We start from the raw sequence: 26065 nt of genomic DNA, 5'->3' as shown, positions 1-26065 counted from the left end.
ATATCTCTGGCTGGCTCAAAGCTCTTTCTGCATCCTGCAAATTGAGAATTATATTACATCTTAAGAGTAGTGACAAACTGACCCCTGACATTTTTTTTTTTTTTTTCTTTGTCCGAGGTTGCCTGGTGTCTGCTGGTATAACAGGCTGTCTGCTAACCATGCTGATATATGGTACCATAATTTTATACTTCGTTTTACAAAATTAAAAGAACCCATTTTTGTTAAACTTTTTTGCTAGTATATAATGGTAGGAGGGGAATGGTGAAACAATAGGTAATTAATTGTACACTTTCAAGGAGAAAAAGGAGAAGCATGTACCTCATTGGTGGTTGTGAACAGAAGAGATATGCCTTTTGGATATTGAAAAGTGTAATTATATGCTTTTTCTTTTCTCATCAACTGCTCATTTCTAAAAGCCAGCTATAGTCCTCATGAATCATATGATCCAATTAAAAATCCTATACTTAGTTAGCAAGTATAAAAGACCATATCACTATGGTATATGCGTAGGAAGAAATCATGTATCATACATGATGGCTACATCCAGAGGTACTGAACGTAAGTGATTACACTTATCCAAAGACATGCTGGTAGGTTAATTGGCTGCTGTCTAAATTGGCCATAGTATGTATGAATGGGAGTTAGGGACATTAGATTGTATGCTCCTTGAGGGTTGAGAACTGAAGTGAATGTACAATATATACACTATATTGCCAAAAGTATTGGTCGGCCTGCCTTTACACCCACATGAACTTTAATGGCATCCCAGTCTTAGTCCGTAGGGTTCAATATTGAGTTGGCCCACCCTTTGCAGCTATACCAGCTTCAACTCTTCTGGGAAGGCTCCACAAGGATTAGCAGTGTGTCTACGGGAATGTCTGACCATTCTTCCAGAAGCACATTTGTGATGTTGGATGACTTTTGGCAATATAGTGTATGTAAAGCGCTGCATAAATTGACAGCGCTATATAAGTACCTGTAAGAAGAATAATATATAGTGACTCTTAAAAACCCAGAAGATGCATCATTTTGTAGTGGGTTCACCGGTGTACCTAAAGAAATGGGTAAATTGTATTCTTACATATTTCTAGCTGCCAGAATTGCAATAACGAGATGTTGGCATAATTCAGCCATCCTTCTGAAGTTAAGAACAAACTTATAGGATAAGTGCACCTTTTAGTAAAAAATAATAAATGCACATTTTTTGCAGGTAAAAAAAAATTACATTTTATTATTTTTGTCTGCAGGAGTCTGTAAAGCATTGCACCAGCGATCAACAGATCGCTGGTGCCATGCAGGTCTCCTGCAGATCTGTCAACTTGTAGTCTCTCATTCATGCTGTCAATGAGCAACGTGGCTGGGTGGCCACCATGGTCATGTTTTTTGTTTTGTTTTTGTTTTTGTTTTTTTGTGTTTTTTTTTAATTTGACAGCTAGCTGTCGAAGCTGGGATCGGGGGGAAGCGGCTGCCAATCAGATCATAACATGTTGCACCCTGAATATGGGTGTAACATGTTACGAAAGATGAACTTATCTTTTAACTGGATTATGGTTAGTGACAGATTAGCAGATTAGCAAGCATAATACAGTTCCAAACGAAGTGTAACTCATTGAAATACTTGCAATACACGAAAGTGGACATTAGATGGTGGTGGCCTGTTGTGCAGGGTTACTCTCATTGATAGAACAGCCCTCTGGAACTTGCATTTCTGAATAGCAGGACTTGGCTGATAAACAGTGTCTGGGACTACACTTCCCTGGAGGGATGGCGTGTGGGCGGGGGGCACATAAATAACAAAGCCCAGGAAATTGGCCGGGACAGTGCGGAGGGAGATTGAAGGAGAAAGGTGTGCTGTGCTCACGGCTGAAGTGCTGAACTAGTCTGCGGAGCCAGAATTGGAGAGAGCAGAAAACTTACTGACCGCTCGGCCTGTTATGCTGCCAAGCAGGCCACTCTTACAGTAGGAGGCAGAGCAGAACACAAAGTCTGAACCAGAGGGCCCGTGGACTGTCCTTATCCTTTGGGAAAGACAGATCGCGGAAATCCACCAAACCACATTGGGAAAGAAACCCATGTATCCATTAGCAAAGTGAACATTGATAGTTTGTGACCTCAGTTATCTGCTTGCACATAGTTGTGAACATCACATACAGTTGCCCCAGTTTGTGGCCTAGTTATACCAGCACCATTGTTAGAATATATCTGCAGTACAGTTATCGTTCAAGCTGACCGCGGGACTTACAGTTACAGACCAAGATACAGCAGTGCCAACTAAATCAACACGTCCATTTCCCTCTCTGCAGAGCAGGATTCCTTCTACTGGTCATCGTTTGCCTTTGACATTCAGAGGGAGTTGTTTTTGCCCATAGATGTTTGTCAATTGTTGCTATTTACTACCTCAAGCTCCGTTTATGGTTGGAGCTCTTAGAGGGAACTTTGCACTTATTCTTTACCATCAGTCAGGGTGTTAGGAATGGACTGGCCAGCAATGGTGGGACTCACCTGCCTTTTGATCTGCAGTACCAGGGCTGGCCAGCGGGTGCTCCCAGCAATCAGAGACTCAACCTTTCAGCCAGCTAACACCTGGAACTGATGATACTGGTGTATTTAAGGGATGGCCAGACTTGCAGACTCTGCCTTGGTGTTGTGTTTGTCCTGGGCCCTGTATCTGTCCTGCATCCTGTTTCTGTTCCTTTGCTGACTTCTCCTGCTCTGATCCTGGCTTGTGACCCTGACCATCCCTCTGTCTTGACCCTCTGTACTACGCTGCTTGCTACCTGTTCTGATCCCTGGCTTGTGACCCGGACCATCCCTCTGCCTGACCCTCTGTACTATGCTGCTTGCTACCTGCTGAACCTGGCCTGTGACCCCGACCATTCTCCGCTTGCTCCCCCTGTACCTACCTGCCCAATTGATATTGACCCGGCCTGCCTGACGACGCTTGCTTGTATATACTGTTATCTGTGGGTGGTTTGGTTTGTTTGCACCGTATTATGTTTTAGTATTGCACTGCGTTTATGTTTGTACTGTTAGTGTTAATAAATTATATTGTTTATAACATATCTGAGGTCTGCGTTTCCCTGCTTCAGTCACACACCTCTGGTCATACCTGGGAGCCCTGACATTACACCAAGGCCAATCCTGACCAGAAGTGGCTGCACAGGGAAGCCATCTTGGCTTGTTGATGGGAAGGATGGATCTTGAGGAGGTTGAGTATTTATATCTGCTAGTGTTTGATGACAGGGTGTATGCTTATCAAACTCTGAAGGAGTATACCTGGGATGAATTGCTAGAATGTATACGGCTCGCTCATGTTCTAGTAGATCAGGGCACAGTGTTCTCTGAGGTGCAGCCATTGATTGAGGTTTGTGCAGAGTTGGTTTCATCTGGTTCCCCCGAATGCAGGGATGAATTTTTGCCACCATTTAGTGCAGACCAGGTAGAGTCCCTGGTGTGGTTATTAGAGGATGATGTGGGTTACTTTCTGGAGCGTTATTCCACATGTTCACCACAGACACTGAGAGATTGTATAAACGCAGTGCAGTCATTGACCAGACAGACTTTGTGTAAGCTCAGCTTTGTTCAACCCCTACTGCAGACATGGACAGATTTGTTGCACCCAGCCTCAGTCAGCTTACAAAGACCCAGTCCTGCTTCTAACTCTACTCCTGTATTCCCACCAGCTCCTCCAGTTACAGCCCAGTATACTTGGCTATCTACCGCATGTCAGTACCCTGTTCCCACTCGCTGCACCTATCCTGCCTTTAACCCTGTAAAAAAGCCCTCTGTAGCAACTGCTCCCTCTCCTGTTCCATCCTCCAGTTCTTCTCTGTCTCCAGCTGCTCCATTCGTTTGCAGACCTGCGTTTACTTGCAGTGCTCCAGTAGTTAAAACCAGAAAAAAGCGAAAATTCTTTCCAACCAATACCATCCTGCCAGTATCCAAACCGGTGAGCCTGCCTTCCGTGGTTCAGACTGATGCCTGTACGCAGCCTGATGCCTCTACTCGGCCTGAAGCCTCTACGCGGCCTGAAGCCTCTACTCGGCCTGAAGCCTCTACTCGGCCTGATGCCTGTACTCGGCCTGATGCCTCTACTCGGCCTGAAGCCTCTACGCGGCCTGAAGCCTCTCCTCAGCCTGAAGCCTCTACGCGGCCTGAAGCCTCTACTCGGCCTGATGCCTGTACTCGGCCTGATGCCTGTACTCGGCCTGATGCCTGTACTCGGCCTGATGCCTGTACTCGGCCTGATGCCTGTACTCGGCCTGATGCCTCTACTCGGCCTGAAGCCTCTACTCGGCCTGATGCCTCTACTCGGCCTGATGCCTCTACTCGGCCTGATGCCTCTACTCGGCCTGAAGCCTCTACTCGGCCTGATGCCTCTACTCGGCCTGAAGCCTCTACTCGGCCTGATGCCTCTACTCGGCCTGAAGCCTCTACTCGGCCTGATGCCTCTACCCAGCATGATGAACTGATCCAGCCTGACGATCCTATTAGGCCAGTTGACTCGATGCCCGCTGTTGATCCAGATGATCCGGTACCTGATCCGGTGCCCGCTGTCGTGCCAATTAACTCAGAGCCCGCTGTCGTACCTGGTGACTCGGTGCCCACTGCCTTGCCAGATGACGCGGTGCCCGCTGGCAAGCCAAATGACCTGATGCCTGGTGACCCGATGCCCGCTGTCCAGCCAGACCATCCAATGTCTGACCCAGTGCCTGCGGTCATACCAGTTGACTCGGAGCCCACTGTCGTGCCTGGTGTCTCGGTGCCCGCCGCTCCGCCTGGGGGCCCGAGACCTGTTGCTCCGCTTGGGGGTCCAGCGCCCGCCGCTCCACCTGGGGGTCCGGCGCCCGCCGCTCCGCCTGAGGGCCCGAGACCTGTCGCTCCATCTGGGGGTCCGGCGCCCGCCGCTCCGCCTGAGGGCCCGAGACCTGTCGCTCCTCCTGGGGGTACGGCGCCCGCCGCTCCGCCTGAGGGCCCGAGACCTGTCGCTCCGCCTGAGGGTCCGGCGCCTGCCGCTCCGCCTGAGGGCCCGAGACCTGTCGCTCCACCTGGGGGTCCGGCGCCCGCCGCTCCGCCTGAGGGCCCTGTGTTATTAAAGGGGACACTAACAATTTTATAATTGAAAATTCCCTTTTTTCACATTTAATCATTGTTATCTAGTTCTGAGGACCCACAGTGAGTTTATCTGTTATTGATAGTCATTCCTGCTTACTGGGGATTCAACAGTCCTCTCAGACTGGAGGCAGTGGATTATTTCTGAAAGCAGTCCTAACAGATACATTGTCTTATTGTGACTGTTCCTTTTTCTCACAGTTGCCAAGAGTTATCAGACTTGCCAATACCAGTGTTAATTTTGTTATTCTTGACTCTGTTACCTCCAAATCCAATATAAACTTAATTTTGGTTAATACTACTGTGTGTGTGTGAGTCCATTTTACATGTGTGATTTATCTGGGTCACCAGAACACGGTGGTGTCAGCAGAGGTTGGGCTTTAAACAAGAGGTCCACGTTGACAGGGAACCCAAAAATTACTAAGCACCCCTTAAGGGGGTAGTACTACATAAGGTTGAAGTGATATGGGATTCATGAAACCAATATATTTCACCTCCCTAGATATGCCATGAAGTCTTCATCCATCCTTTTTTCTTTTCCCTGTCTTTTTTTTTTTTTTTAATTCTTTGCTTTGCTGTTCTTGCCTCACTGGCTTATCCTGATTGCTTTGCCAGTTTAACTTACACTGTAAACTAGTTCCTTTGGCATCACTCTCTCCCTTCATTTGGCCTAACAGAGAGCTATAAGAAGAAATAGAGATCTGGCTGAGGGAAGTTGATGATGCTGCGAAATATAAGTTGCATATTCCCCATTTGGGTTTTTTTACGTTGACTTTTTATGTTTAAGAACAAATAGAGCAGAAATGAATATTAAGAGTTCAATTTGATTTCTATATGGATGTATATTTAATATGTGGTGCTTGGTGGTCTTGGGATATGAATGTACTTACTCTCATGTCTAATACTGTTCTTATAAAGCCAATAAAAATGTTGAAACACAAAATATATGCATGTTGTTGCCTAGTATTTGCTATAGTATGATTGCTAATTTATAGCAGCCTTTGGTTGCTAAGGGTTTATTGAGCAGTGGGCACTGATGAATTGATCTGTTAGCTACGTACATTGACCAACAATTAAAGGGGACATTTGTACGTGCACTACTAACATGGGACAGTCCGATTTTTACTGTCTGCATTTCTTTTCTGTTATTTTATTTAATTGCAAGGTTATCACTAAATATTATGAACAGGTAGGTGTAATAAATTATCTGTTATCTGGGTGTCAAATATGCTAGGCTTGTGTTATTTATTTTTATATATAAAATATTCTACCATTTAGTAGTCACATGCACGGCAAACTATAGGTATATATATATATTTTTTTTTTATCAGGGGTTCCCTGAGACCTGAAATATGTATTTCAAGATTGTCTCTGGGGTAAAACGTTTTAAAATAGTTGTTTTATTTTGAGAATAGCTAGCATAATAGAAGTGAAAAAAGGATAGTATTGGGGTCCTTTTAAAAAAGGTGAACATTTTGAAAATGGCTCCTACTGGATTTTCAACTCAGCATTGCACTACATTTTTCCAAAGTGCACAAAAAGTACTTGTTGCCTTCGACCTGTTTAACTGCTAATATCACTGTAAAGTAGGCACCTGAAATCCCATACTCATTTTAAACAACTCTTGACTTTAATTTTTGAGCTCTAATGCTTTCTCTTCCCATATCATACTTGTGGACCAATAGGGAAACTTGGGATTTGGGAGACCTGCTTCTCTCCGTAGTAACACTATATTGCTGTCATACATCTCTTGTTTCCCTTATGATTTTGTTGCTTTGTGTCTTTTCTGTTGCCAGTGGAGTACTAGTATGCACCCAGTTACTGACAGATGTGGAAATTATAAACTATCACAAATTACCACTTAAAGCGGAGTTCCACCCATTTTTACTAATTTACCTTACTAGATAGTCCTTCTGAAAAGAATTTGTGAAATTATTTATTTTTGTATACATAACTTTTTTATCTTCTGCGAGCCTGCAGTTCCGGTCCCAACTGCCTAGGCAATGATGTAGAAAGGCGATTTGCAAGGTCTCCTGGAATGTTTCCTGTATCCCAGGAGTCCTTTGGTTTCCTGTGCTCACGAGCACTTCCTTGCAGTGCTGTACAGGTTGTCTGAAGGGGGCAGGGGAACTTCATCTGTCCCCACCATTGCTATTGCAACCTGTACTGCACACGTCGCACCTAGCATTGTCTGTACTGCGCATGCGCGAGAACGAGTGTTGCATGCTAGGATAGCCCGCAGCACAAATTCATGAAATAGACCTGCGGGCTTCAGATGCCCACAGCCATCATGGCAACTGCCTGCTTCACAGATCCTGGTAAATATGAATGATTTTCAAAGTAATTACAATGATTTTAATATTGAATTATTCCAATTCTGAATGATATTTGTAATCTCATTGTGGCTCTGCTTTTATAAAAAAAATTTTAGGGGGACTGGAACTCCACTTTAAGAGTGCAAAATACTTCTTTCAGTGGTGATTCCTTTGATCAGTCCTCTTAAAGTTACTATATTTTGGCTACACAACCCATCATGGATTTTATATGTATGATTTTTTTGACAGAGTGCTTCTGAAATATAGGGTACTGAGTACATTGCAATGACTCATCTTCTGTTACTTTCTGCAGGACCGTAAATTAACAAAGGTTGAGAGGCAGAGATTTAAAGAGGAGGCAGAAATGCTGAAAGGTTTGCAACATCCAAACATTGTGCGGTTTTACGACTTCTGGGAATCCTGCCTGAAGGGGAAGAAGTGCATTGTCTTGGTGACCGAGCTCATGACATCAGGGACACTGAAAACGTGAGTCCAGATCAGTGTTTCTCAACCTTTTTCCAGTCAATTCACCCTTTAAAATCCAGCACAATCTTAAGACCTCTATTACAAAATTTAAAAAACTAAACTAATAGTTTTACAGAAAACGGCAACATCTGCACATATAGGACACCCAACGTCAGAGGTGATTTATTCTTCCAAAGCAAATACACCTTTGTACTAATGTGATCCCAGTCCTGACAGAGGGGCAGGGGAAAGGCAAACAAGGATGCTGTGCAGGTGTCCGATGTCTCTTATCAACTGATATCATTGTTTTTTTATGTTGTTGGTGGCTAGAAAGTTGTAATGCTGCACAATAAAAACCTGTGGCTTTGTGCCTGAGCACCCTGGTTGAAAAAGGCTGGTCCAGATGCAGAGCGAGTTGTTAAGGAGCCAATAATCTTAAAATGCCTCTTATGTGAATGTCAATGATCCTATGAAGTCAAGTACAGTCCATTACAGTCACAATGTTTGCAAATATAATACACAATTTTATTGCAAATGTTTAACATCGAAACTCCAGGAATTATATTGGTCCAGCCTGGCTTGATGTGAGTAACCATATCTGATTCGTAGGGCCACTTGCTGAAAGGTACAGGAATAGTCCACACTACATTTAGTGATAGTTGCAATTTTCCAGGTGCCACTCCAGCGGCTTCTTCTTTGCACACTGAACACCGGCAGTTGCTCACTCAGCACTGCCTTCATTTAGAGAACACTTTATTTTTTATTTCGAAGATTACAAGGCATGCTGTGATTGGAAGAGGTGCTGATCATGACTTCAGCTGCTTCACCTTGTCCAAACAGAGAACACCTTGTGTTTATTGAAAGAATGCAAGACATGGCACCAGAACTGAGCGAGTGACTCCTGTGTGCAGAGAAACCACTGGAGCAGAACCCAGAAATTCACAGCTATCTCTCTATGTAGTGCGGACTACTTCAGTGATTTCCAGTGGCCCTCTGGTTATCAGATATAGATAGTTAAATCAATCAAAGCCTGATAAATTAAAGTATGGAAAAAATAATTCCTGAATTTATACTTGAAAACATGAGTACAAAGAAAGTTATAGTAGTAATTGCGATGTGCAAAAACTTTGGACACTCTAGTTTTATTAGGTACACCTTGCTAAGAAAATATCCCCCACACCATTAACCACTAGCCTACAGGGCACTTATACCCCCTTCCTGCCAAGGCCAATTTCCAGCTTTCATCACTGTCGCACTTTGAACGACAATTGCGCGGTCATGCAATACTGTACCTATATGAAATGTTTATCATTTTTTTGTGACAGATAGAGCTTTATTTTGGTGGTATTTAATCACCTCAGGGTTTTTTATTTTTTCTTAAACAAACCAAAAACCACTGAAAATTTTGAAAAAAAATGTTTTTTCTTAGTTTTTGTTATAACATTTTATAAATAAGTGATTTTTCTCCTTCACTGATGTGCGCTAATGAGGCTGCACTGAGGGGCACTGATAGGCTGCACTGATGGACACTGATAGGTGGCACTGGTAGGTGGCACTGATAGGCATCACTGATGGGCACTGAAAGGCATCACTGATACATGGAACTGATATATGGCACTGATAGGCGGCACGGATGCACACTGATAGGCGGCACGGATGCACACTGATAGGCAGCACTGACTGGCACTGATAGGCGGCACTGATTGGCGGCACTGATAGGTGGCACTGATTGGCATTGATAGGTGGCACTGACTGGCACTGATGGGTGACACTGAGACAGCTCAGATGGGCACTGATATGTGGCATTGATGTGCACTAGTAGGCACTGATATGTGGCACTGGCACGAGGCACTGATGAGCACTGACATGAGGCACTGATGAGCACTGACATGAGGCACTGATGAGCACTGACATAAGGCACTGGTGAGCACTGACATAAGGCACTGATGAGCACTGACATAAGGCACTGATGAGCACTGACAGGTGGCACTGCTGGGGCTACACTGATTATCACTGCCCTGATGATCAGTGTACATGTTCCCTCCGCGGAAAGTCGAATACCGGCTCTGTTCTCCTCTCGAGCTGTCAGCGTGAGTGCTCGAGAGGAGAGAAATGCCGATAACCGGCATTTCCCTGTTTACACGTATTCAGCTGTGATTGGACACAGCTGATCACACGACCGAGATGACATCTTCGGCTCCTTCCGTGATCGGTGATCCGCTGTGTCCGAGGGACGCAGCGCACCGCCGATCGCCGCACTGCGCGCTCCCTGAGCCGCGCATGCACAGTGAGAATGGGAGGACGTCATAGAGCCACCTTGCGCCCGTCATATTACTATATGGCGGGTGGGAGGTGGTTAAACCACCACCACCAGCCAACCCATGATACAAGGCAGGGTGGATCCATGGTCTTCTGTTATTTACGCCAAATTCTGACCCTACCATCTGAATGTCGAAGCAACCAGTCTGCCCATTCTCCACTGACATCAACCAGGCATTTTTGTCCACACAACTGCCTCTCTCTGGATATCTCTTTTTCAGACCATTCTCTGTAAACTCTAGAGATGGTTGTGCGGGAAAATCCCAGTAGGTCAGTAGTTTTTGAAATGCACAGACCAGCCCATCTGGAACCAACACCCATTCCATGTTAAAAGTCACTTAAATCCCCTTTCTTCCTCATTCTCATGCTCATTTTGAACTTCAGCAAGGCGTCTCCACCATGTCTACTTGCCTAAATGCATTGAGTTTCTGCCATGTGATTGTCTGATTAGGAATTTGCTTTACCAAGCAATTGAACAGGTGTGCCTAATGAAGTGGCTGGTGAGTTTACATTCCCCTATGGTATAGATCACAACTTCTAAACAACTTTTGTATCCAGCTAAGGGCTCACTTAGACAGGCCACTGGGGCTGGATAGGCTGAGCTATATGCACATACAAACTGCCCAAAGAGCAGTGGCTTCTATCAGCCTGTCATTGATTTGTACAGGTCTCTGGCCTTGACTGGTCACACAGTGATTGATTTGTACAGTGTGCATGCCTGCTCATAAGAATTGAATTTTTCATGGTGCTGCCCATTGTCCTTTAAATGTGGAATGAAACTTTTATCTTTGGGCTATGTGATGGACAAAAACATATGACTACCTTCTGTTTTAAGGAAATTTGATTGTTACTCTTTTTTTTAACATGTTTGTTTGATCACTTTGGGGGAAAAATGATTGTTTAAATAAAAAATCCTATTAGCAGCAATTTATCTGACTTAGGATCATTCTGTATTCGGGTTTTCTATCTTTTACTTTTTCCCATTTTGATTTCTTTGTCAATGCATTTTTTCATTCCAGATACTTGAAAAGATTTAAGGTCATGAAGCCAAAGGTTTTGCGCAGCTGGTGTCGGCAGATTCTCAAAGGCCTGCACTTTCTTCATACGCGAACTCCTCCAATAATTCATCGGGACTTAAAATGTGATAACATTTTTATTACAGGGCCAACTGGCTCTGTGAAGATTGGAGATCTGGGCCTTGCTACCTTGAAACGAGCCTCTTTTGCTAAAAGTGTTATAGGTAACAAATGTTTTGATTGGGTAAACTGTATTTGTTATATACAGCTGTGAGTTAAATTAAATGTAGGAGGTAGGTGGGAAGTAGACGAAGAGCCATTTTAAAGAAATCTTTAACTCTCTATTAAACCTTTCCCCCTCCTTCCACACAATCACGAAAATGGAAATGCCTTTTTTTTTTTTTTTACACACCGACAGGGCCCCTTACTTCTGTGTTTATCGCCTAAGTGAGAATGACATACCCGCCCAGCCCTTTGAGATAGTCATATCACGCAGCCCATTAAGCCTCGTGGCTTCACATGCACTGTGGTGCCTCATCAGGCTGAGTCTTGCAGCTAGCCCCCTGATGACACACCAGGTTAGATTGTAACAGAAATAAATTAGTATCTGAATTTTGTGCTCTTTAGGCACAAACTAGCTTTTGCACTTACAGTTTGGCCTCCTCCCTTGTACTATATGCGGTTCATACTTGCTGGAAGTGATTTACAAGCTTCAGCAGAATTACTTTTGTGGTTTGTAATTAGAAAAGACAGTCCCAGTTTAATCTCTTGACCTCTGGAAGGTTTTACCCCCTTCATGGCCAGAGCATTTTTTTGCTATTTACCAGTGCGCTATTTTAACTGGCAATCGCATAGTCATGCAGCACTGTACCCAAATGAAATTTATATCGTTTTTTCACACAAGTAGAGCTGTCTTTTGGTGGTATTTGATCACCACTGGGCTATCTTTTTTTATATAAACAAAAACAAAACCTGAAGATTTTGCACTCTACTTTTATTGTTATAACGTTACTGTTCTAAACCATATCCAATCAAAAAATCAAATTTCTTCATAAATATAGACCAAAATGTATTCTGCTACATGTTTGGTAAAAAAAAATCCCAACATGTATTTTAATTGGTTTGGATATTAATTGGATTGCGTGAAAGTTTTATAGTGTCTACAAACTATGGTGTATATATATTGGTAATGGCGGTGATCAGCGATGGCTAGTGGTACTGTGATAGCGTGGAAGGCAATCTGAGATCAATGCTAATACTGTAAAGTGTCACTGTACTAATGACACTGGCTGGGAGGGTGTTAATAAATAGGGGCAATGTGCCTAAAAATGTGTAATGGTGTGCTGCTTTTACTTTACTGTGTGGCTGCTTTTTCTTCCTGTTTTACAGGCAGAAAGAAAAAAACACCAGTTCGCTGTTCCCTGTACAGAGTTCTGTGTTTTGTAAACACAGAATTTTGTGTGTGATTGGACACAGCTGATCAGCTTATCTCAGCCAAAATAATTGGCTGAAATCAGCTGTCAAACTTGTGCTGTGTCCAATCACGGCACGGGTTGGTAGGGGGCGCACATGTAGATGTGGTCAGATTTACTGACCACCTTTTATAGTGATTACATTTTTCTTAAAGAACTTCATTGTTTTGTGCTCTTGAATAGAATAATTTTGGATTTATAAATTGTATTATGACCATGTTCAGTCATTTGTGCTAAAGGAGCCTTTTGTATATGTATAAACAATATTTTGAGATCTTTGTTTACCAACAGGAACCCCAGAGTTTATGGCACCTGAAATGTATGAAGAACATTATGATGAATCTGTGGATGTGTATGCTTTTGGAATGTGCATGTTGGAAATGGCTACCTCAGAATACCCATACTCTGAATGCCAGAATGCTGCTCAAATATATCGCAAAGTCACCAGTGTAAGTACAAAATGTGAATCCATCTTTCAAGTGTGGGGAACATCAGAGAAGAAGAACCTGTCATTTCTTCCCATCTATTAACTCCCTTCTCACCCTTTCATGCCTTTTTCCAGAGTCTCCATCACCAAGAGACTTAAGTTGGCCATAGATACTGGAAGGAGAGTTTCCTGATCTGTTGCCACTGGGATCAGAAAATGTCCCATTGTTAGTTTTTATGGGAGGAATAGTGCCCCATCGTTTGTCAGTGGGAGGGAGAAATAGTACTCTGTCGTTGGCGTCAGTGGGAGGAATAGTGCCCCGTCGGTGGCAGTGGGAGGAATAGTGCCCCGTTTGTTTCAGTGGGTGGAAGTGTGCCCAAAGGGCCACAGTTTGGAGACCATTACCCTAAATAGAAGTGCATGTGTGTTTAAGAATGCTCCTGGTTATTTTGGGGTCTATCGTACGCCCAGGTATTCTGGACTATTTGCAGCTAATTATCCACCATGTGTATCTCGCCTTTCTACTTTGCTAAAGATCTGGCATGGATACCCTATCATTTTTGGGTAGTGTCACAGCGGTGAAAATGAACGTTTTACCTAAATTACTTTATTTTGAGCACTCCCAATTTCGGTTTCTAAATCATTCCTGGATCACTTTCAAGGGGTGATTAATAATTTTATCTGGCGTAATAAGCGTCTACGTTTTACCTCGTCCATTCTGTATAAATCGTAATGCACGGGAGGCCTCACCCTCCCCAATTTTTGGCTTTCATTATTTATCTGCCCTCTTCTCACAATTGGAACAATGGGCAACTATTAACTCCCAGACCCCTTGGGTTAGATTTCAGTCTCAATCTATTCGTCTGTTCTATTTACCGGGTTTATTATGGACGAAAATCCCCCCTAGCTCGTTGTTGACCCACAATTTGATTGTCACCCACTCACTGATACTTTTGGTCCCGCTATAAACTTAAATTGGGTCTTGTCTCTTCTGTTTCACCAGGTTCGTCATTTTTTCGGTGACCCAAATTTTGTCACAGCGTTTTCCTCTCCATAGGCGTTTCGCTGGTGGTATGATCGAGCCCCTATCAGATTATCTGATTTTCAGAGGGGTGGGTCTTATATCTCTTTTGAAATGTTACAAACGCTCTTTGATATCCCACTTCGTGAACACTATCGCATTTGAGAACACTATCTCAGAAGGTCAGCTGGAGCATCTTATGGGGCCCCTATAACCTGGTATGGATGCCTCCCTGGATAGATCGTTAATGGAAGCAACTTCCCTCTCCTTATCATGAGACTCTGTGGGTGGTTAGACTCATCAAGAGCCCAAGAAGAGGATGCCACATAGCATGATACTGCTTCAAAGGTTTTTAATAATCCAGTCACAGGTACAATAGAAAGCAAACAAAACAAAACCTACTGACCATGTGTGTTGATAAGATGGCCGGCAGACCAACACAGTGCCTCGGCACTGATGTCACAGCGTTGTAGCTCCTCCCTGATGCGTTTCGTGCTCTAGCACATACTCATAGGGGGTATGCTATAACATACATAAAAGCACTAGATCTCTTTCAGTCCGTGAGACAGCCCTTAATGTTTTAACCCGTTGGTATTATACTCCTTCTAGACTACATATCATGTTTCCGGGGACGTCTCACCTCTGCTTTCGGGGTTGTGGCCTTGCTGGCACCTTTGTGCATGTGTTTTGGGCCTGTCCCGGTCTTTCACTGTTCTGGTGTAAAGTCTTTGAAGTGGCCTCTGCAGTGGCGGATACTCCGGTGAATTTATCTCTGCAGATTTGTTTACTGGGTGCCCCTATCTTGGAGATACAGACTTATGCTATGAGGGTAATTCACACCATTTGTGTCTCAACCCTATGGGCTATAGCCCTTCATTGGAATTCACCGGTGGTGCCTTTGACCTCTGTTCTACAGAGAGTGGATGTAGTGATGCTTATGGAATGTGTTCATTATATGTTGCTGGATAGGATACATTTATTTGATAGAAAATGGGAGGGTTGGAGGTCTCATCGACATCTATTGTTTGACTGATGGATCATCATTTGTTTGATATGATTCCTCTTTTGGTTGCTTTTATCACTCTGCATATCTTCTTGCCTACTTTATTAATGTACTTGATTTTTATTTCTTATATGATGGTACTTTTTTAAGATGATTATTACTTATATGTCCTTTTCTTGTTATATACTACACTTTGTTTTTATGCTGTTTTTGCAATTCATTCCTTAATAAAAAAAAAATTTGTAAAAAAAAAAAAAAAAAAAAAAAAGAATGCTCCTGGTTTGGGGAGAAAATATCCCAGAAGATATTCTCTGATGGAAATATTGTTCATGCACCTTGGACTGTTTTTGCATAGTTAACTTTAGGTACAAGAGACTGTAATAACTTGGCAGAAAGTAGAGCATGCTAGAGATGAACAGTTATACAAGATCTTTTTTCAATCTTTCACCTAGGCAGCATTTAAATACAAACAAAAAAGATAAAAATAAATTACACTGCAGTGCATACTACCGATTCAGTACAAAATCACTGGCTGGGATGCAGGTTCTTGGTTTGCAGAAATTAGAGACATCTAAGCAGCTATCATTTTTAGGTCAGCAACAGGACACGTATTCCTTTCATGACAGGTTTGCTTTGTTTGGATCCTGCCTGCTTCTTCCTTATCAGCTTGTATGTTAAAAGGTTACAGGTACATTTTAATAAATCATTGCAGCTCAGATATAAATGTTGAAAGAAAATTCCTGGTGGACCATATACCCTTGGGTCTTTCAAATTGAAACATCAGATAAAGAGCAGTTGGGGGTGATAATGCAGCATCAATCTGGACATGCCATTGCAAAACCGATTATCTCATGCAGTTATAGTATGGCACAGATGTTTCGGTAACCTTCCTCCCTGAGCTGTGAGAAATTCTTTCGTCCCTAGATACATCCGTCATCCTATATTGGCCTGTAGGGTCACGGCTAATGGATCTGGCCATATGCTGCTAGCTTTATTAGACCCCTGTATTTGGAAGCAAATAGATTCCCAAGAGACATCTATATAAGAACAACACAATCCAGGAACTATGGATTAGCAGATGTCATGGTAAATAAGCACATGGTACACAGACATTTAAATGACTGGGGACCCTTAAAAAAACCCACTTGGCTACATAAGTGTGTCTTGGCTAACAACACCTTCAAAGTGCAGGAATCCTGTGGAGAAGTACCTATCAATATTTTTTCAACAGATTTTGGTGAATACATGAAACCTTTGTAACCCAGTTGAATGCTATACACATGGCCTAGACTTTTGCTTGACTTGAAGCTAAGCCCCTGCCCCTTGCCCAGTGACACTGCAACGTGAGCCCCTCTACCAGCCACCGAAGCTCTTGCGAAGGACTGTTAAATTACAATTAGCAAGGCTTTGCTCTAGATCTGGTAAAACTGGAGTGCCTTAGTATAGCTTACGCCTGTGAAGTTTTCCATGCACACATTGATTAGAGCGGTAATAAACATTCTTGAACGTATGATTGCAGGAGTGTTGGTTTAATATAGGTTTTGTATAACAAAAAAAATAATAATGTTAATAATAAAGCTGCTAATATAATTAGCAAATCTGAAAATCCATAGTTTGTGATAAAACAGATTTGGCATTTATTTACTTTATTTGTGCAGAATATTGTTCATGTTCTGCTAAAGGAATCTTAAAAGTTACATTTAATGTATTCGCAAAAAAAAAAAAGTTACGTTAAAGTGTTACTAAACCCAGGACCCTGCATTCACCATATCTGGTCTCCCACAGCACAAATAACATGAAAATGCAATTATTTTAGTAAGTATAAACTGCTAAATACCTCTTATCAGCAGTCAGAGCAGTTTTGTGACTTCTATCAGTGTTCAGTAGAGCACTGGTTAAAGCTTGTAGGAGGAGTTTTCTTTCTGCTCTAGGAGGATGCAAAACCTCTGACCTCTGTCTGGACAGTGCTGATTGGCCCTATGCTGATCACATGCATTCTCCCAAGAAAAATATAACCTCTCTGGCAATACACACTAAACTGAACATGTGCAGAATGGCTACGGTTCAGTCTCTCTTATCAGGAGATCAGAAGTGGACATTTGAACAAGAGGAGGCATAAAGAAGGAATGATCAAACAGCCTTTTTACACAATGCAGAGGTTTAACCCCTTAGGTTCTACAGTGATTATAGCAAGCATGCTTTACTGCATATACAGACTGATTTTACTGTTGTGGGTTTAGTAACACTTTTAAGCCCTATTCAGTTATAGCTGAGTTACAACCAAATGTGAGTTGGAAAATATTGCTTCAATCTTTGTCATTCTAAAGGGCAGTTATACATAAATGATTAAGAATATGAAGGATTCACTGAATAAATGGAATGTGGAAAACCTTTTTCTTAGTTTAGTGAATGGCACAGGACACAACTATGTATTTCATGATTATAGGCACTTTTTTTTTTTCTTTTTTTTATAAAGAGACTATATAAGGTTTTTCTGTTGGTGGTGATATACATACACAGACCTAATTGGCAGGGGTGATCTCTTGCAAAAGTTGACTTTTTACTGTATAGGAATCCAGCTGTCATTCTTCAACCTTTTGTACACTAAAATGGTAAGTAAAGCAAGAAAAAAGGCTACACAGCAGACTTTTATATAAATGTCAAATCTCATTTACTGTGTAAGCATGGATACATTTACAGGCATAATTTTATTTATCTGGTTTACGGTTATTAGTCAGCTAATATATGTAAATTTTATATACCATCTACATCAGTGTTAATGAGTTCTGATAAGTTAGTGCCATTTTTACGTGTGCTGACAGGGCAATTTTATAAAGTAAGGAAAGTTGTTGTTTTTTTGTTTTTTTTTTTTTTTTTTTTAACCTTATTGGGACTCTGTTTTTGAGATTTCTTCACACTTCCTGTTCTGGAGATGGGTTACACCAGACAGGAAGAGAAGGAGAAACTCTAACAGCAACACAGAAACAAAAAGGCTTTTAGAGCAGTGTAAGGCTAAGGCCTCATGTATATTGCTGTTCCTAAACATGGCACAGCCGCTGAATTCAACTCAATAAAAGCCTAAGTGTTCATGCACACATAGGCTATTCTCAGGGTTTAGGAGCAGTTGAATTGCGTTCAGAATGTTTGGCAAAAAAATGCCAAACACAGCAAAAACGTGTGTAAACCGTGTTTAGTGCTTGGGTGTTTATTCGTTTCAAGGGCAAGTACTCTGGCCAATGAAATGAACGTCCAACAGCTAAATGTGGCTAAACACTGTACCGCATTTAGAGTTTTTCTGCTGCCAATTGTTGGTCTATGGCAGTTTCAGCTTTTTGTCTCTGTCTGTTGTGTCAGCACCTGTGGTAGTGAGCCCTTGTAGATGGTCAACTTGGGGTTCCCCAGGGCACGGAGTCTAAGCCCCAGGCTGCTTCTTCACCAGAGCCCCTGATGGTGGGGATGGACTTGCAGCTAGCTGGGACTAGGTCACAGCACCCGGGTACACCGCCCAGCTGAGGATGAGGAGACTGCTCGCAGGAGCAGAGTACAGTGGGAGGAGACAAACGGAAATCCGATAGAGTAGCCGAGGTCAGGACTGGCGGAAAACAAGCACAGTCAGAGAACGAAGCCGGGGTCGGTACACTAGTAGTCAATGCAGGATACAGGAGATAGCAACACACAGGAGCTCAGACAACTAGGAAGGTGCTCAGGCAAAGTGGCCTAGACTGAGCATGTCTTATATAGGCAGGCAAACAAGGAGGTGGGCCAGGAAGTGATGGAAGGAAAGGAAATAAAACCCAGAGAACAGCAGGCGATGCCCAGAGGTGAGCACAGACAAACACACATGTGAAAGTGATCAGGAACAGCACTGCAGCAATGAGGTAAGAATACACAAACAAGAAACTGCAGGCTAACTTGTGACATGTTGTCCCTGTTGCAAATTTTATCACTTTTCTGTTGGTGAAACCCTTGTCACAGGGGAAAAACTTGAGTGAAATTTCTCTGTAAAGAGGCCCCAGGTAACTGTAAAAAGCCAACAGGAGTTCTATCATTCCCAACTCCAGTGCAGAGACATTGCCCTTTTGGCATCACAGATGAAAGGACCACAGTGGCCCCTCTCGCCATCAGCGGTGCAGTATTTAGCAGCAAATGTTGCAGGCCTTTTTGTGCTCTATTTCTGCCTAGCTCTTGGCCTGGCCCTGACCTATTCTATCCACAATGTTGAAAAACGTTGGCTTGACTTGCTGATGGAGTGGCTACATTATAGGAACACAATACTAATCCTTCCCAAGTCCTGATGGCATTTAGAGGCATAGGTACTGCATAGCCAGTAATGTTTGGACACACAGGAATTCATCAGTCTTCCCTCCTGTCAACCATAGTTCCTGATTGAGTTTTCCTTTCCTTCATATGAGAAAATCATCTTGTGACATTCTGATATTGTTACTAAATTGAGATATTCTAGTCATTTTGAGAAGTCCTTACATTAATCACTGCAAACATATGTTCTGTGCTGCTTCTGACTGCAACTAATGATTGCATTGAACTGTTGGACAAATAGAGATCAATCTGCAAATGATCAGTGACACTGGCGTCTACGAGCTGCATGCTGATCAAGGTCAATTTGCAGGTTGTTGAAGCGTGAAGAGATTCTCTTCTGTGAGGTGTAGGATTTTCCACTCACTCGTTGACAACTGCCATGCCACGCAAAGGGGGAATTCTCTATCAAGCTGAAATAATCTGATTGATTTATTTAATTGGTTCTGATTTGGTCACAGATTTGGATTCCATTTTTCTTTTCCTTTTATGTAAGAACGCCATGATAATTTGTTTTGTGCTTACATTTTACTGTATATGTATTCCCCTTTTTTTATTAATTTTTTTGGGAGCCTGGAATTCCTCTTTAAGTCAGCAGCTACAAATACTGTAGATGCTGACTTTTGATATAAGGACAATTACCTGTCCAGGGGTCCAGCGCCGTCATCATCCGGGCTAGCCTATGGGTTCCCGGCCCCAGCATTGCAAGTAAGGAAACTGGAGCTGGTTTCCTACTGTGCATGTGCAAGTTGCGCTGCACCTTGTGATTGGTCACATAGTCTCCTGGGACCTATGAAGTGTCCCAGATGACTGCGGGGGGCAAGGAGGGAGGCCAAACATTTGGCTCAGTGTGCCACCACGGTGAACTGAGCCAGAAGTGGGAGCAGGTTCCTGCCAAAAAACAGGTACCCAAATGTGGCAGTGGACTGTGCAAATAGGCGGAGTGTCCCCTTTTGGGTGGAACTCCACTTTAAGTCGCAAAAGCGGTGCTTTTTTTTTTTCTTTTTTGGAGTGTTTGTGAGTCCATGTCTTGACAGGTTATAGTGGGTGATCATAATGTTCTGGCTAATTGGTGGATATAAAACCAGAAACTGTAAAATTTATTTTTTAAATATTCTGTATAATTTTGCACTAAAACGTTTACCTAACCTCTAAATTATTTTGAAAAACTAGTTTGAAGGAAAATTAATAGTGAAAAGTAAGAGCTTGCAGGTTTAACCAATCATTTCTTGATGGATTACAAAATGGGGGCGTGGCAGGCACATTTGCCTACATACAGTTCAATGCTCCAAACTACACAACGCACATATGTAAACCTGCCCTTATATTTGTTACAGGTTTACATTCAAAAAGCATTGCTTAAAAAATATTTTAAAATTGGATTTTGTAAAAATCCTACCTGGCTTTTCCTTTCTATGTAATGTTAAGGAAGGTGTGGGTAGCTATGTTTACCATAACAAATACCCATTATCTGTTGTAACATAGATGTGTACCCTGTCTATTCTAACAAAGGGTTAAGGATCTCAAGACTTTGGTGCATTGAGGGGAGGAGGGGCTTTTTCAACTAAGCACATCCTCTTGTCTGAATGCCTGAGCTAAGGGTAGATGTATTCCAGGTAGAAAGCTAAATGCTACGGGAATCATCTAACCTTATATTCAGGACTTTCTTGAGTGGGGGAGATTCTGAGGGTTTCCGGCTGTCAGAAGCATATTGTTACCTACCACAGAGAGTTTAAGCTTGGTTAATTTGTGTGAATGGGTATAAATTTTTATTTCAATACATTTTGACAATTTTACAAACTTACAAAAACATTTTGTGTAAGAATATCAAAGGAAAACATTTAATTATCATCAAGACATGGGTAATAAGCAACTAATCATGATTATTCCCATTTCATTGAGTTAGGTGGAATAAATAATTTGTCCAATGTATTTCACTGACACTTGTCATAAAGGACCTAGTGGGTCCACCTGTTGGGGATGAGCAGACCTCTCCCTGCCATGTTTTTGCTGGCAAATTCGTACCACATCCCAAAATCCAATATCCAAATAAATAGGGGATTTTAATGGTACCAAGGGATGGCACAATTACTTAAAATTCATACATTGTAAAAAAAAGTTAAATGTATGAGATTCAAGTAATTGTGTCGTCCCTTGGTACCAGTGAAGTTTCCTCCTTGTTTTTTTCAATTATTCATTATTAAAGAAAAAAAAAAAGCAGAAAAAAGGAATTTCTTGGGCACAATAACTTCCTCTTCATCAGGACCACAAAATAAACCTAAAGCATAATGAATAAAAAACACTAATTCAAAAATTTTTTTATATATATATATATATATATATATATATATACACACACACTCTCCTGTCAATTTATTAGGTACACCTTACTAGTACCGGGTTGGACCCCCTTTACCTTCAGAACTGCCTTAATTCTTCATGAACGGTCTGGATAAAAGCGCACAGATGTGTCCCAAAGGAAATAAGTGAATGGTATATGTCAACTATGATTGGTGGGGAAAAAACTCACTGCTGCCATGGTAAAAACACATCGGTTTGTGGGAGGTATGAACAGGAGCCAGGCGCTGTGTAGTTTTGTGATAGAAATAATACACCTTGTATGGAGGTGTGTCTTTAATAAGTCATATGGTAAAACAATAATAAATAACCACATATGATATCCAATTCAAAGCAGGCAGGTATCATACAGATGTGTCAGCAAGACAACTAACCCTGGTACTTTGAATAGTGGCCGCCGGGCCTCCACGTGGCACCGGCGGCGTAGCGTCTCGACGTCCAGGCTCCTCCTTACGCGTTACGTGCGCACGCACATCTTCAGAGGTATGGAACCATCAATGGTTCCATACCTCTGAAGATGTGCGTGCGCACGTAACGCGTAAGGAGGAACCTGGACGTCGAGACGCTACGCCGCCGGTGCCACGTGGAGGCCCGGCGGCCACTATTCAAAGTACCAGGGTTAGTTGTCTTGCTGACACATCTGTATGATACCTGCCTGCTTTGAATTGGATATCATTATTGTGAATAAAGCTGCCTTTTATTACCTACTTCACTATGGGTGTCCTTCCCTAAAACTCCCTTGAGGAGCTTTTGCTTGCAGAACCCTGGTCTTGGAATTCTACATCTAATCGTGTTAAGGAAGATCTGTTACTGCATCTGCGGAGGAGGGATCCACCATTCCTGTAACCGGATCAGCTTTACTTCCCTCTGGATTGAAGATCCATGAGCTTTATATACACACTGCGTTTATGTGTCTTACTTCTGGTGAGTGCGTTTTCCAGCCATTTCCACACGGATCACCTATTCTGAATCCACATCTGACACTGGATACGTTTATATGACATAGACTTTTAGTGGACTACTTTTTTTGTCATTTTGTCATTATTTTCAGCGCTGCACTATTTTTATGTTATTGCTTTTAAGTGTTATTGGTTGCTTAGAGTGCTTAGCCGCTTTCAGGATTAGCGCTCACTGCTGTTTCTTCTTATTTCAATAATAAATAACCAGCCTGTGGCTTTAGGAAGCCAGGTTCCAAGATGGACGGCCCGTCCGCTCAAGTCTGTCAGACTTGACAAAGCGCATGCGCGCGAAACATGTTGTCCCAGCAACCGGCCTCTTCCTTCTAAAGCTGCGGCTCCAGCAAGAGTTCCCCCCCTCTGTCTCTCCACATCGTGGTGACGTCATCCAGGACGCTGGGACGTCGGGTAAACGTGGTCCCTGCACTGACAGGCATTCTACTCCACTGCTTCCCTCTGAGCGGACGGGCCGTCCATCTTGGAACCTGGCTTCCTAAAGCCACAGGCTGGTTATTTATTATTGTTTTACCATATGACTTATTAAAGACACACCTCCATACAAGGTGTATTATTTCTATCACAAAACTACACAGCGCCTGGCTCCTGTTCATACCTTAATTCTTCATGGCATAGATTCAACAAAGTGTTGGAAACATTCCTCAGAGATTTTGGTCCATATGGACATGATGGCATCACGCAGTTGCTGCAGATTTGTCGGCTATACATCCACAATACGATTCTCCTGTTCCACCACATCCCAAAGGTCCTCTATTGAATTGAGATCCAGAGACTGCGGAGGCCATTGGAGTACAGTGAACTCATTGTCATGTTCAAGAAACCAGTTGATGAATTGAGCTTCGTGACACGGTGCATTATCCTGCTGAAAGTACCCATCAGATGATGGGTACATTGAAGTCATAAAGAATGGACGTGGTCAGCAACAGTAATCTGGTAGGCCGAGGCATTTAAACAATGCTCAATTGGTACTAAGGGGACTGTGACGGGAGTGACTTTTGGGGGTGGGGGGACCCCTGTTGTTCCTCTTATGTGTAACCCATGTGTCTGTCCTGATATTGTGTATTGGTGTGGGGGTTGTTCGACGTTCACTGCCATGTGCTGCATTCCATTGTTCTATTGTGTCTTGCTTGCCAGCAAACTATTATGGGATGTATGTGTCCCTGTATTGTCTGCTGCCACATGGTGTATCCCATTGTTCTAGTTTGTGTCTAGGTTTGGTGGGGGGTGTTTCCTGCAGCACTTCTCCCTGATGGGAGGGCCTGCTGATGTTTTTCCTGTTCCTGGTTGTATTTCCCCGCCCTGTGTATATATCTTGTGTTTGTGTAAAAATAAAGCAGTTGACTTCATGTCTTAAGAGAATCTGGTGCTGTCTATTTCCTGTGGGGTCCATGGATAATGTTCGGACAGGGAAGCAAGAGTCTAACGAAAATACCCTAGCGCAGTCGGGGTCCGCTTCCGCTTCCGCTACATTGGTGGTAAGCAGTGGGATTGTGCTTCCAAGCTGTGAACACATCCAAACCACCACCGGGATTCAAGATCAGGAAAGGAGATGTTGGTCATCCCAGTGGAGATATGGACTTGGCATCCGAGTTCCCAGGGCTGCTGTAGACCGTTCTTGCAACATACCCCAGGACTGTGTCTACGGATCAGTACCTGGAGCTCAAGCAGTGGATTTGGGAGGTGCTTTGGAGAGGAGCCCTCCAGGCTGCTAGTATGGACAAAGGCAAATGCTATCTAACCCCAGGGGAAAGGGCCAGGGGCCATTGGAAATTACGGATGCCATTCCTGGGAGAGCGACCCCAGGAGCAATGGGTGACTGAGTTGGGCAGGCTGGTCCAGCAGGAGATAGAGCTGGACAACAGATATCGGGCTTTGCGATGGTACGCAGAGGAGCAGGAATATTTAGGTGTGTCAATAGAGTGCTCTCCTGAGGGATATGACTTTGGTGGCCCTGGATTGCTGTGGGAGAGCCTTAGAGATAATTTTGTGTTTGGCGATGAAGGAGAACCTACCATGGAGGAGTTGAGAGAAGGCAGAGAGGCTATTTTCAGTCTCACAGGGGTTTCAGAACTTGAACCAAATCTGGAATACCTGTTGCAGAAAGAACTGCATCTGGAAAGGGCATACAGGCAACTGCTAAAACATGTTCGCCAGCATGCCCAAGAATTGGCAGTGGAAATTCCAGAGACTGGGGATTTGATAGACTTCTCGGCTGAGGAAAAACAACCTCAAGCAGTAGACCTGGCAACAGGGCCAAATATTAGTTAACTCTGCCCAGCACTGGTAACCTCTTCTGAGTTCCCCGGACAGGAGATGGTGAACCCCTATCCCCAGACACCAGTTCCAGAGACTGGGGATTTGATTGACTTTTCTGCTGAGGAGGAACTAGCCGGCACGCCTTCCGCAGAAGAGGTGGTATCAGGGCATGGCGTGGTTGACCTCTGCCCACAACAATCAGCACTGCGGGAGCTACAGAAAGAGGGTGCAATCTGCACCTCACAACGGCAGCTTGAGCTGATGTCCGTGGATGGGACTTCGGTCTCCACTGACACAACCCCAGAAAAGGGGCTGGAATTGGGACAAGAGGATGTCAGCCTTACTTTGCGAACACTGGGGGATGTCCATCAAGTCAAAGTGGATGAGACTACAGTCGCCACCTGGATACCCCAGGGATGCTGGGCAGTCGGCCCAGATCCCCCACCACATGATGGAGTTGGCCCAGCCACCCTGTCTTCTCTCCAGCTGCTGAGAGGACTTCAGGGAGAAGGACCAGTCCATACTTCTCCCCAGCAGCGGGTATGTTCTACAAGAGAGGCAGAAGTTGGCTGGGTGAGTAATGCTTTGTGTGGGACAATTTGTTTGGAGTACTGTGTGGGTGCTGGCATTGCAGGACTGGAAGTACAGACTAACTTCGGAGTCCATCCATCTGGTCTGCTGCCAAGTGGTGTATCCCATTGTTCTATTGTGTGTCTTGGTTTGGTGGGGGGTGTTTCCTGCAGCCCTTCCCCCTGATGGGAGGGCCTGCTGATGTGTTTCCTGTCCCTGGTTGTATTTCCCTGCCCTGTGTATATATCGTGTGTTTGTGTAAAAATAAAGCAGTTTACTTTCTGTCTTAAGAAGAATCTGGTGCTGTCTCGTCCTGTATGATCAGCGATAGGGTCTGTGGATGGTGTTAGGACAGGGAAGCGGGAGTCTAACGAAAATACCCTAGCGCAGTCGGGGTCCGGTTCCGTTACATTACAGTGAACTCACTGTCGTGTTCAAGAAAC

The 26065-nt window shown here is 43.4% G+C and overlaps 1 protein-coding gene across 1 annotated transcript in view; it reads left to right on the top strand.

Moving 5' to 3' along the window:
- Nucleotides 1–26065, top strand: part of WNK2 (WNK lysine deficient protein kinase 2) — a 279574-nt gene that overhangs the window by 142884 nt on the left and 110625 nt on the right. The window contains exons 3-5 of the mRNA XM_089681993.1: nucleotides 7741–7913; nucleotides 11231–11451; nucleotides 12991–13148. Of these exons, the coding sequence (XP_089538119.1) occupies nucleotides 7741–7913; nucleotides 11231–11451; nucleotides 12991–13148 (552 nt within the window). The remainder of the gene's footprint in view (nucleotides 1–7740; nucleotides 7914–11230; nucleotides 11452–12990; nucleotides 13149–26065) is intronic.

The sequence above is a fragment of the Staurois parvus genome, unplaced genomic scaffold (assembly GCF_062004578.1).
Source record: "Staurois parvus isolate SC_StPar_1 unplaced genomic scaffold, SC_StPar_1.0 ptg000282l, whole genome shotgun sequence".
Taxonomy (NCBI): Eukaryota; Metazoa; Chordata; class Amphibia; order Anura; family Ranidae; genus Staurois; species Staurois parvus.
Note: the sequence above shows the minus strand (reverse complement) of the source record. Positions and strands in the feature narration are given on the sequence as shown.